Source organism: Chiloscyllium plagiosum, chromosome 10 (assembly GCF_004010195.1).
Source record: "Chiloscyllium plagiosum isolate BGI_BamShark_2017 chromosome 10, ASM401019v2, whole genome shotgun sequence".
NCBI lineage: Eukaryota > Metazoa > Chordata > Chondrichthyes > Orectolobiformes > Hemiscylliidae > Chiloscyllium > Chiloscyllium plagiosum.
The window spans coordinates 87666257-87679661 of record NC_057719.1 but is presented as its reverse complement, the minus strand read 5'-3'; the positions used below and the strand labels follow the sequence as shown (position 1 = coordinate 87679661).

Sequence of the window (13405 nt, the reverse complement as noted above, 5' to 3'; positions counted from 1 at the left end):
ACACACACACTGTACCCCATCCGATCCCCACCCTCTCAGACACACTGTGCCCCAACCAACTCCCCACCCACAGACACACTTGTGCCCCATCCAACTCACTACCCTTTCTCACATACTGTATCCCATCTCACTCCCCATCCTCACCATACCCCATTCAATCCCCACTCTTACACACACTTAGTTAAAAATCACACAACACCGGTTTATAGACCAACAGGTTTATTTGGAAGCACTAGCTTTTGGAGTGCTGCTCCTTCATCATGTGGTTGTGTTACAACCACCTGAAGGAGCAGTGCTCCGAAAGCTAGTGCTTCGTATTAAACCTGTTGGACTATAATCTGGTGTTGTGTGATTTTTAACTTTGTACACCCCAGTCCAACACCGGCACCTCCAAATCATGACTCACACACACTGTACCCCATCCAACTCCCCACCCTCACACACATTGTACCCCATTCAACTCCCCACCCTTTCTCACATACTGTACCCCATCCAACTCCACACCCTCAAATATACTGTACCCCATCCAATCCCCACCGTCTCTCACACACTGTACCCCATCCTCTCACTGGATCTGATCTTGCCTTGATATTTGTGATTTATATTCACATGTTTGGTGGTTTGAAGTTTGGTTCAGATTTGTTAAAGTGTTCCCAAACTAAGCACAGAGGCTGTTGAGTGATGTGGGTCTTTTGCTGTTCCAGGAGTCTTGGCAACATCCAGGATAGTATGCTCTGTGGGGAATATCCGAGTGTGACCAGCATGCAATGCAGTGGGTCAGTAACTGACCGAGTCAGTGAGCTCAGAGATAAGCTGCAGACAGATTTACAACGAGTGCATGGAGAGCAGTACGAACTTATCAAGAACAGAAAAGAACAACATGTCTCTGAGGTACAGTACTGTGTTAATACCATCACAGTGTGGAGATACAATTGTTCGTTCTCACACTCTGCTGGGCTATGGAGTGTTAATGTTATACACTTTCTCACTCGGCTAGGCTGTGGGAATTTACTGTAACATATTCTCTCAATCTGCTGGGCTATAGGGTGTTACTGTAACACATGCTCTCACTCTGCTGGGCTGTGGAAATTTACTGTAACACATTCTGTCACTGCTGGGCTATGGGATGTTACTGTATCATATTCTCACATGCTGCTGGGCAGTGTGGATTTACTGTAACACATGCTTTCACTCTCCTGGGCTTTTGGGATTTACTGTAACACATTCTCACTATCTGCAGCTCCTGTCTGCTGGGTAGACCTGTCTAGACCCCTGAGGATCTCGACAAGCATTGCCAGTCCTGCCCTTTACCCTGGCAATATCTTCCCCAGTACCAGCTGAGCTCATCCCTGGGAGGAGCAGGGTAAGCAAAGAGAAGAGAGGTGTCCTCTGTAGTCGTGACTTGGAGGTGCCGATGTTGGACTGGGGTGGACAAAGTTAAAAATCACATACACCAGGTTATACTCCAACAGTGCCGCTCCATCACCTGATCAAAGAGCAGCGCTCCGAAAGCTACTGCTTCCAAATAAACCTGTTGGACCATAACCCAGTGTTGTGTGTTTTTAAACTCCTCTGTAATTGGAGTCCAGTATATCCTTCCATCAGCAGTGGAGGTGTAGCATTGGAGTCCAGTATATCCTTACATCAGCTAGGCAGCAGTGGGTACTGCAGATTAGAGTCAAGATTAGAGTGGTGCTGGAAAAGCACAGCAGGTCAGGCAGCAGCCGAGGATTCCTGATGAAGGGCTTTTGCCTGAAACATTGATTTTTCCTGTTCCTCAGATGCGGCCTGACCTGCTGTGTTTTTCCAGCACCACTCTAATCTTGACTAATCTCCAGCATCTGCAGTACCCACTTCTGCCTGGTCGATTTTAACCTTACTGCGAATCCTCTTCCAAGGATGCCTCCCTTGAAGGAGCTCCTCCCCGCCCCCCCATTAGCTGCTAATCGCTGTGCACAACAGTGAAGAGCTATTATGGGAAACAAACTGTAATCACTTGCAAATTCTGTACAATCTAACACATGGTTGTATCTTTAAAACTGCAGCAAGTGTCCAAACTGCTGGAAATAGCGAAGGAGAAACAAGCAGCAACCCTGAAGAGTTTAAAGGAGTCCTATGAAAGGTGAGGAACTCTCATTGAAAAAAACTGGGTTCACGTTCACCAAAAAAATGCTAAGACTTCCAGCAGGGACAGGGGATTAGATTAGATTAGATTTAGATTTATTATCATGTGTATAAAATTATGGTGAAGACTGTTTTCTCACGTGTTGTATGCAAAGTGTCATGACCCTCCTGTGCTATCTTGAAACACTGAATATGATGCAAGATTTTACTGCAGTACAGTTCATCTTTCCCCCTTCTCTTGTTCCTTCTGCAGTCACTGCTTTGCATTGGCCAGGGTCTCTGAAATGGTCTCCGCTGTCAATCCCATGACCGCTGAATCCAAGCTACATGGGTTTTCTCTCTGTCTCTCTCCCATCAGGGACAGACCCTGATGTTCCAGAATGCTGACAGGGGCAGCATGGCTGCTTTGGGGAGGGCCTGTTCAGTCCACGTGGCAAGAGAAACTCGGAGGGACAGCCGAATGATATTTATCACTCAGTTAGGTCGAAGCTGATCCTGTCTCACTCCTCATTTATACTGGGCTCCACCTGGCTTGAAATCTACTGCTATTCCACTTCATTCTCATTCAGGTTCCAAGTCTACCCCAGTGTTCATGATGATGGGGGACGGTACAGCTTTGTGTTGGTGACACTGGACCTGTGATACAGAGGCCTAGACTAAAGCTTCAGAAGCAGGAATCAAATCCCATGGCAGCAGCTGCAGAACTTTAAATTCAGTTTTTTAAATAAATCTGTAATGGCAAAGGTGATCTCAGCAATGAAGTTACCCTGGTTATTGTGGGGAAAAAACCTCCTATCTGGACGGGCTGTCCTTATCAGGTAAGGACATGCACCAGCCTTACCTGGTCTGGTCCAGATGTGACTCCCGTTCCCAGCAGCACAGTTCACTGGACCATTTGGAAAAGGGCAGTCAGGGTGGTCAGTGAAGACTGGCCTTGCTATGGGGTGGCACGGTGGCTCAGTGGTTAGCACAGCTGCCTCACAGCACCAGGGACCCTGGTTTGATTTCAGTCTTGGACGACTGTCTGTGCGGAGTTTGCACATTCTCTCCGTGTCTGTGTGGGTTTCCTCCGGGTGCTCTGGTTTCCTCCCACAATCCAAAATTGCGCAGGTTAGCTAAATTGCTCATAATGTTCATTGATATGTCGGTTAGTTGCATTAGTCAGGGGCAAATATAGGACAAGGGAATGGGTCTGGGTGGGTGACTCTTCGGAAGGTCAATGTGGACTTGTTGGGCCGAAGGGCCTCTTTCCACATTGTAGGGATTCTAATTCTAGTGTTGCCATGCCCCAGGTCTGAATTAAGACACTATTCTCAGTGCTAGCTGAATGTGCATGCCCAGCAGTTGATGGACCTTGGAATGGGTGAGTTGTGAGTCATTGGTCTGACTCCTGCGCTATACAGCATTGATTCCTCCAGGTTGCAGCATTTTGCTCAGGTGGTACTGAATCACACAATTCTTATAGTGCAGGAGGCCATCATGCCATTTAAGCCAGTGTTAATGCCAATGCCAATCTTTTGCTTTTTCTCCCCATACCCCTGCACAATAGTTTTATCCAAATAATCATCATCTTGAATGCCTCAATTGAAACTGCCTCCACTACCTTCCCAGTCAATGCATTCCACACCCGAACTACCCACTGGATGAAAAATCCTGCTACTTTTGTAGATCACTTTAACTCTGTGCTCTCTTATTCTTGTTCCTGTTTTATCAGCAAGAAGGGTTTCTCCCTAACTATTCCATCCAGTCTGTTCATTAGAATCATACAATCCCTACAGCATTGAAGTAGGCCATTCGGCCCACTGACCCTCTGACGAGCATCCCACCCAGACCCATTCCCCTACCCTATTGTTGTAACCCTGCATATCCCAGCTCTAAACCACCTTTGGACTGTTGGGGAAAACCAGAGCACCCACAGGAAACCCATGTAGTCACGTGCAGAATGTACAAACTCCACACAGACAGTTACCCAAGGCTGGAATCGAACCCAGGCCCCTGGCGCTGTATGGAAGCAGTGCTAACCACTGAGCAACTGTGCTGCCCCTTCATGACTTTGAAAACCTTTTATCAGACCTTCTCTCAGCCTTTTTGTCCCAAAGGAGAACATTCCTAACTTATTCATATACCCATCCAGATGTCTTTTAAATGTTGTAATTGTACCAGCCTCCACCACTTCCTCTGGCAGCTCATTTCATACACTCACCACCCCCTGCGTGAAAACGTTGACCCTTAGGTCACTCTTATATCGTTCTACTCTCACCCTAAACCGATGCCCTCTCTTTCTGCACTCCCCCACTCCAGGAAAAAGACTTTGTCGATTTTTCCTATCCATGCCCTTCATGATTATATAAACCTCTAGAAGGTCATCCCTCAGCCTCAGACGCTCCAGAAAAAACAGCACCAGCCTATTCAACCTCTCCCTATAGCTCAAATCCCTCCAACCCTGGCAACATCCTTGTAAGTCTTTTCTTTCAAGTTTCACAACATCCTTCTGATAGGAAGGAGTCAAAAACTGCACGCAATTTTCCAAAAGTGGCCTAACCAACGTCCTGTACATCCACAATATGACCTCCAAAGTTCGATACTCAATGCTCTGACAATTAAAGGAAAGCATACCAAATGTGTACAGTTTTGGTCTCCTTACTTGGGAAAGGCTATACTGGCATTGGAGGCGGTACAGAAAAGGTTCACGAGATGGATTCTGGAATTGAGAAGGTTGCCTAATGAGGAGTGATTGAGTAGACTGGGATTGTACTCACTGGAATTTAGAAGATATGGGGAGATCTTATAGAAACATATAAAATTATGAAGGGAATAGATAAGGCAGAAGTAGGGACATTTCCACTGGAAGGTGAGATTAGAACTATGGGGCATAACCTCAAAATAAGGGTAAGCAGATTTAGGACTGAATTGAGGAGGAACTCCTTCACTCAAACGATTGTGAATCTGTTGAATTCTCTGCCCAGTGAAGCTGTTGAGGCTACCTTGTTTTATGTTTTTAAGGCAAAGATAGATTTTTGAACGGTAAAATAATTAAGAGTTATGGTGAGCAGGTGGCTAAGTGAAGCTGAATCCATGAAAAGATCAGCCATGATCTTATTGAATGATGGAGGAGACTTGATGGGCCAGATGGCCTACCTCTGCTCCTAGTTCTTATGTCTTTATGTTCACTGCTACCCAATCCTCCTTTGTCTTGGGTCTATCTAATGATTAGTGATCAAGGACCCTGAAGAAGGCGTTTGGTATGCTCTCCTTTATTGGTCAGAGTATTGAGTACAGGAGTTGGGAGGTCATGTTGCAGCTGTATGTGACATTGGTTAGGCCAGTGTTGGAATGTTGCGTGCAATTCTGGTCTCCTTCCTATCGGAAAGATGTTGTGAAACTTGAAAGCGTTCAGAAAAGATTTACAAGGATGTTGTCAGGGTTGGAGGATTTGAGGTATAGGGAGAGGTTGAATAGGTTAGTGCTGTTTTCCCTGGAGCATTGGAGGCTGAGGGATGACCTTATAGAGGTTTATAAGATTTTGAGGGGCATAGATAGGATAAAGAGACAAAGTCTTTTCCCTGGGGCGGGGGAGTCCAGAACCAGAGGGCATTGGCTTAGGGCAGAGGGGAAAGATTTAAAAGAGATCTAAGGGGGCAACTTTTTTCACACAGAGGGTGGTTTGTATATGGAATGAGCTGCCAGAGGAAGTGGTGGAGGCTGGTACAATTGCAACATTTAAGAGGCATTTGGATGGGTATATGAATAGGAAGGGTTTGGAGGTATATGGGCCGGGTGCTGGCATGTGGGACTAGATTGGGTTGGGATATCTGGTCGGCATGGACGGGTTGGACCGAAGAGTCTGTTTCCGTACTGTTCATCTCTATAACTCTATGACTCTGTAGAGTGTTTACGGAAAAGCCACTGTCCTGAGATAGCAAGGTGGTTAATTGCATGAGATCTTTAAGTACAATTGGTTAGAACCTTAGGGAGCTGGTACAAATCTGTTCCCTGTGAAAGCTCATGTGGAAATTCCTCACCCCCACTCAAAGACTGTGTGTTACCTTAGTCAATGGGTTGGAGCCAATGTAACACGAACCCCTTCAGAAGCCTGACTTTATGCAATTTATACCCTCTTTTCTTTCCTCAAAATCCATTCTACAATGATGTAAATAACTACTCATCACTCCCCCATCTGCCCCCAAAGTCTGCCTTTACAAATTCTGGGTACTTCTTACTTCTCTCATATTGCATTCTCTTTGCTCTTGGAAGGATAACTGGCTTTGATTTATGGTGAACTAACCCATTGGGTAATAACAGTAAGTGTCACTGGAGAAGGCCAGCCCACCCGTTTAACCGTACTGCTCAGTCTGTGACATTCCAAGAGATCCCTGAAGCTATTCACCATAAACGAACCTTTCCTTTTAGTGAAATGAAAGAAATGAAGAAAAAGATTGAGCTGAAGCGACAGGAGAAGATTGAGAACATGCTGAAGAGCACGGTGGATAAGAGTATCCAGGAGAAGTGAGTAATCAGCACCTGCCCTTGCTCTGTGATGATAAACAGCTTTAGAAGTAACCCCTTAATCACTGGGTAACAGTGTGATCAACCTGTCCCGCAAACCACTCCTGCAGTAACACAGCAGCGTTAGGGAATATTCAGTTCAAAAGGTCTAAGTAACCAGTATCCGCCATTACTCAACATTGCTGGTGCCATGGTATGAGCCCAGAGCTAGTCTTCAGGGGAACTGAGTGCAGTGAGATGTCACACCCCCTTTGGGTACCTGGGAAAACCGCACAAAAACACACCAATGATTAGATCCGCATGTGTCTGTGTCAGCGGTGGAGACAGAGAGTGAAGGGAGATGAGTGTGAGTTATCAGAATATGAGGAGCCATTGCCAAGTCTGTTGTCAAGAAACCTGGAATACTGTGTGTAGTTTTGATCTCCTTATCTGAGGAAGGATGTTTTGGCTAAGGAGGGTGTGCAGCAAAGGTATACCAGACTGATTCCTGGAAGAGAGGCTAGATCAGTTAGGATTATATTTGTTAAAGTTTAGAAGAATCTCATAGAAAGCTATAAAAGTCTAACAGAACTAGACAGGATAAACACAGGAAGGATGTTCCTGATGACTGGCAAGGCCAGAGCCAAGGGTCATAGTCTAAGATAAGGGGGAGGGCATTTCGGACTGAGATGAGGAGAGATTTCTTTACCCAGTGAGTGGTGAGCCTGTGGAGTTCACTACCACAGGAAACATTGAATGTTTTTAAGAAGGAGTCAGATATAGTTCTTCGGGGAAAAGGAATTAAAGGGAAAGTTGGAACAGGGGATTGGATGATTAGCCGTGATCATTATTGAATAGTGGAGCAGGCTCGAAGGGCTGAATGGTCTACTCCTGTTCCTATTTTCCATATTTCAAGAACTCTCTTTAAAGTTCTCCCATCGGCTGAGTGAGCTTCATGGTGGACGGTGGGCCCAACAATGTTTCCCAAACTGTTTCCCACTGAGAGCCCCATTTTGAGACTCAGACCTCTCCGTGAGAGCTGCAAGGGCAATGGCCTGTTAGAGTGGGTTTAAGGCCATTGTAAAGTGGCTGGAAATCCATTGGCGCTTGTTCTGGCCTCGGATTTTTCAACACCAAAAATGTAGCTGTTGGGATAGTTTGGGGTCCTGTCCTCACTGGGGGAAGCCCTGTCCTACAGTAAGGGGACATGATTCCTCTGGCTTGGGAATTTACAACCAGGAAGCACAGTCTCAGAATGAAACCTAGGACTGAGATGGGGGAAGTTCCTCCTCTCACAGGGTTGTGAATCTACCTCAGGGAGTAGTGATACTCACTCATTGAGTATATTCATGGAAGAGGTTGATAGTTATTGTAGACGTGAGAGAATTTCGGGATAGTGCAAGAAGATGGAGCTGTTGTGGTGTGGCCTGGTGGATCAGTGGTTACGGCTGTTGCCTCACAGAACCAGGGACCTGAGTGTGATTCCACACTCGGGCGATTTCTGTGTGGAATTTGCACATTCTCCCTATGTCTATGTGGATTTCCTCCAGCTGCTCCAGTTTCTTCCCACAATCCAAAGACATGCAGGCTAGGTGGATTAGCCATGGGATATGCAGAGTTACAAGGATAGGGTAGAGGGCTGCGTCTGGGTGAAGTGCTCTTTCGAGGGTCGGTGTGGATCTGATGGACCAAATGGCCTGCTTACACACTGTAGGGATTCTATGATCTTACTGAATGGAGGAGCTGTGACTATGGAATGCATTGCTGTCCCAGACGACCAACATGTAGCTGCAGCTTGACCACCTTCAACTCAGAGTTGATGAGCAGTAGGTAGGGGGCAGGAGAAATCACCTGGGCACTTTGTTCCTGGAGGCAGTAACATCTCTTCACTTCGGCAGAACTTTTTGCCTGGACTATCCCAAGGACTGTCCTGCAGATGAGCAGACTGACCATAGTACCATGAAGCAGGATGCTATTCAAGTCAGTATGGGAGGGAAACGTGAACAGAAATGTGGTAGAGAGAGGGGTACAGTGTAGTCAAGGCGATAGAAACTGTTCTCTAGCTACACCAGAGCTCCGAATGTATTGTTGTTTGTCTGGTGCCAGTGTTAAGGATATTTCCTTATACCTGAAGTTGAAATCATCAAAATCCTAGAATCCCTACAGTGTGTAAGCTGACCATTTGGCCCATCAATTCACACCGACACTCTGAAAAGCATCCCCGCACCCTATCCACGTGACCTTGCATTACCCATACCTAACCCACCTAGTCTGCACATCCTTGGACACTATGGGCAATTTAACATGGCCAATCCATCTAACCTGCACACCTTTGGATTGTGGGAGGAAACAGGAGCACCTGCAGGAAACCCACAGGGAGAATGTGTAAACTCTGCTCAGACAGTCACCCGAGGCTGGAATTGAGTCCAAATCCCTGGTGCTGTGAGACAGTGGTGCTCACCACTGAGCCACTATGCCTTGGAACTTGAACTTGGAATGGGAAGGAAAGCATTCCGTTGTCATCAGTCTACACAGGAACCAGCAGCAGAAATACTCGGGAGAGTTTGAGGATTTGGGGTCTAAGTTAAAAAGTAATAATCTTTAGATTGATAACTGAGCCATGTGCTAATTGGCAGAGGAATTAGAGAATTAAATGCATGACCCAGTGGGCAAAAGGGATTTTGATTCATGAGGCACTGTCACTAGTATAAAGGAAGGTGGGGCTATATTGCTGGAATGGGGTTTACTTAAACCAGGCTGAGACCAGTGCCGTACAAATACACAAACAAGGAGCAGGAGACTTGGTGAATCATAGAATCTATATGCACAGCCCTAGTTATAACAGTGGAGGAATGGTTTGGGTGCATAGGAAAATAAATTCAAAAGAAAAAAAGTATAAACAACAGGAGAATGTTGGTAAATACAAGTAAAGGACAGCTTGGGGCAGAATGTTCAATACCATATGAGCAATGAAGGTGCACATAGAGAAATTTTTAAAAATAGCTTTTTATGTGATTGTATGAAGTACCCACTGTAAGACAGACAAGTAGAGATAAATGGTTTAGATTCAATAGCCATTACATAAATGCAGTTACAATGTGTCCAAGGCTAGAAAAGAATTATTCCAGGGGACACACCATTTCAAAAACACAGACAGAATGGAAAAGGAGTATACAGGGAATTCTTACTTAAGGTTGGGGTTTGTTCCATTTACCAGGATCTTGCCATGAATGGAGGGTTTGAGTTATAAAAATAGGATAAGCTGGGGCTCTCTTCACTGAAACATAGGAGGGGTGACCTTATAGCAAATTATAAAATCATGAGGGGCATTGGTAGGGTGAATAGAACAGAGATCATAGAACATAGAACAATACAGCGCAGAACAGCCCCTTTGGCCCTCAATGTTGCGCCAACCTGTGAACTATTCTCAGCCCGTCCCCCTACACTATCCCATCATCATACATGGCCTCTTTCCTAAAGTGGGCAGTTAAAAACTAGGCAGCATATTTTTAAGGTGGAAGGAGAAAGATTTAAAAAAGACATGAGGGGCAACTTCTTTTGGACAGAGTGGTTTGTCTGTGGAATGAACTGCCAAAGGAAGTGGTTGATGCGGGTAAAATGATAACATTTAAAAGACATTTGGATAAGTACACAAATAGGAAAGGTTTGGAGAGATATCGGACAACTGCAGGATAGTGGGACTAGTTTAGTTTGGGAATGTGGCCAGCATGGACTAGTTGGACCAAATGGTCTGTCTCCGTGCTGTATGACTTTAAGACTCCATATTTTAAAAAAAACGTGACTTGAAGTTAACAACTCTAGGTGAAGCGTAATTTCCTATAAGAAACAATGTTAAAAACAGACTTATGTTCTCAATGACAATTGTTGTTGCCTGGAAAAGCCAATGTAGAAGTTGAAATGCTTTGCCATGCTGAGCAATCGTAATTAAAATAACTTGCTAAACGAAACAAGGAAAACTTACGTGAAGAAAGCAAACATTTTACTTGCTGAAGCATCTTTTACAGTATGGTACAATATAAGTTATATTGTGCCTGTTCAGGAGAATCGATGTTTCGAGCAAAAGCCCTTCATCAGGAATAGAGGCAGGGAGCCTGCAGGGTGGAGAGATAAATGAGAGGGGGGTGGGGGTGGGGAGAAAGTAGCATAAAGTACAATAGGTGAATGGGGGTGGGAAATGAGGAAACTGGTGAAATCCACATTGATGCCATGGGGTTGAAGTGTTCCGAGGTGGAAGATGAGGTGTTCTTCCTCCAGGCGTCAGGTGGTGAGGGAACGGTGGTGGAGGATGCCCAGGACCTCCATGTCCTCAGCAGAGTGGCAGGGGGAGTTGAAATGTTGGGCCACAGGGCGATGGAGTTAATTGTTGCCGGTGTCCCAGAGATGTTCCCTAAAGCACTCTGCTGGGAGGCGTCCAGTCTCCCCAGTGTAGAGGAGACCGCATCGGAAGCAACGGATACTCCGTTTCTTCCTCTCCTGATGTCCCCAACAGCACCCTTCCACTGACACTCTCATTCGATTGGCTGAACTTGTCCTCACCCTTGACAATTTTTCCTTTGAATCCTCCCACTTCCTCCAGACCATGGGCACCCGTATGGGGCCTAGCTTTGCCTGTCTCTTTGTTGGCTACGTAGAACAGTCCATCTTCCGTAGTTACACCGGCACCACTCCCCATCTCTTCCTCTGCTACATTGATGACTGCATTGGCGCCATCTCGTGCTCCTGCGAGGAGGTTGAGCAATTCATCAATTTCAGCAACATATTCTACCCCGACCTTAAATTCACCTGGACCATCTCTAACACCTCCCTCCCCTTCCTGAACCTCTCCATCTATGATGACCAACTTGACACTGACATTTTTTACAAATCCACTGACTCTCACAGTTACCTGGAATATATATTTTCCCACCCTACTTCCTGCAAAAATGCCATCCCGTATTCCCAATTCCTCCACCTCCGCCGCATCTGCTCCCAGGAGGACCAGTTCCACCACAGAACACACCAGATGGCCTCCTTCTTCAGAGACCGCAATTTCCCTTCCCACATGGTTAAAGATGCCCTCCAACGCATCTCATCCAAATCCCACCCCTCCGCCCTCAGACCCCACCCCTCCAACCATAACAAGTTCAGAACCCCCCTGGTGCTCACCTTCCACCCTACCAACCTTTGCATAAACCACATCATCCGACGACATTTCCGCCACCTCCAAACGGACCCCATCACCAGAGATATATTTCCCTCCCCACCCATTTCCGCCTTCCAGAAAGACTGTTCCCTCCGTGACTACCTGGTCAGGTCCACGCCTCCCAACAACCCACCCTCACTTCCTGGCACCCTCCCCTGCCACCGCAGGAACTGCAAAACCTGCACCCACACCTCCTCTCTCACCTCTATCCAAGGCCCTAAAGGAGCCTTCCACATTCAAAGTTTCACCTGCACATCCACCAATACCATTTATTGTATCCGTTGCTCCCGATGCGGTCTCCTCTACATTGGGGAGACTGGACACCTCCCAGCAGAGCGCTTTAGGGAACATCTCTGGGATACCCGCATCAATCAACCCCACCGCCCTGTGGTCCAACATTTCAACTCCCCCTGCCACTCTGCTGAGGACATGCAGGTCCTGGACCTCCTTCACCGCCACTCCCTCACCACCCAACGCCTGGAGGAAGAACGCCTCATCTTCCGCCTCGGAACACTTCAACCCCAGGGCATCAATGTGGATTTCACCAGTTTCCTCATTTCCCCTTTCGCTCACCTCACTTCACCTCCAGCCTTCCAGCTGAGTACAGCCCTCATGACCTGTCCTACCTACCTATCTTCCTTTCCACCTATCCGCTCCACGCTCCTCTCTGACCTATCCGCTCCACCCTCCTCTCTGACCTATCACCTCCATCCCCACCCCCATTCACCTATTGTATTCTATGCTACTTTCTCCCCACCCCCAACTCCCCTCTCATTTATCTCTCCACCCTGCAGGCTCCCTGCCTCAATTCCTGATGAAGGGCTTTTGCCTGAAATATCGATGTTCCTGCTCCTCGGATGCTGCCTGACCTGCTGTGCTTTTCCAGCATCACTATAATCAAGATTCTGGCTTTCAGCATCTGCAGTCCTTGTTTTTAACTAACTGTTTAAAATAGCACGGTGGCTCTGTGATTAGCACTGCTGCCGCACAGCACCAGGGACCTGGATTTGATTCCACCCTCAGGCAACTGTGTGTGTGGAGTTTGCACGTTCTCCCTGTGTCTGCATGTTTTTCCTCAGGGTGCTCCAGTTTCCTCTCGCAGTTTAAAGATGTGCAGGTTAGGTGGATTGGTTTACAGGTGACTGGGTCTGGGTGGGATGGTCTTCGGAGGAAGACCCTTTCTATGTTGTACCATGAAAAATGATGACATAGCACAGACACAGTGGTGCCAACTCTAGCAGGACAATCAGGGCGTTCTCTGATGCTGCAACTCAAGAGTCATAATAATGTGAGACACTCGGTGATGTAGCCAGTAAGTAAGGGGTGCTAAATTGGGAATTGTCACTTTAAATGAGGAGAGAAGGTATTAAAGAAAAGAGACAACTTTAAAGCAAAAAAACTTAACAAGAGGAGACATAAAATGAGGACTCTGGATCAGTGGTGCTGGAAAGGCACAGCAATTCAGGCAGCATCCGACGAGCAGCAAAATCGACGCTTCGGGCAAAAACCCTTCATCAGGAATAAAGGCAGAGAGCCAGAAGCGTGGAGAGATAAGCTAGAGGAGGGTGGGGGTGGGGAGAGAGTAGTATAGAG

General features: G+C 46.6%; 1 protein-coding gene across 3 annotated transcripts in view; it reads left to right on the top strand.

The window, feature by feature from the left end:
• LOC122553871 (1-phosphatidylinositol 4,5-bisphosphate phosphodiesterase beta-2-like) overlaps window positions 1–13405 on the top strand; it is a 127806-nt gene that overhangs the window by 109042 nt on the left and 5359 nt on the right. For all 3 annotated transcript variants that reach the window (XM_043698322.1, XM_043698321.1, XM_043698320.1), the window contains 3 exons: window positions 705–891; window positions 2046–2122; window positions 6535–6630. In XM_043698322.1, coding sequence (XP_043554257.1) covers window positions 705–891; window positions 2046–2122; window positions 6535–6630 — 360 coding nt within the window. The remainder of the gene's footprint in view (window positions 1–704; window positions 892–2045; window positions 2123–6534; window positions 6631–13405) is intronic.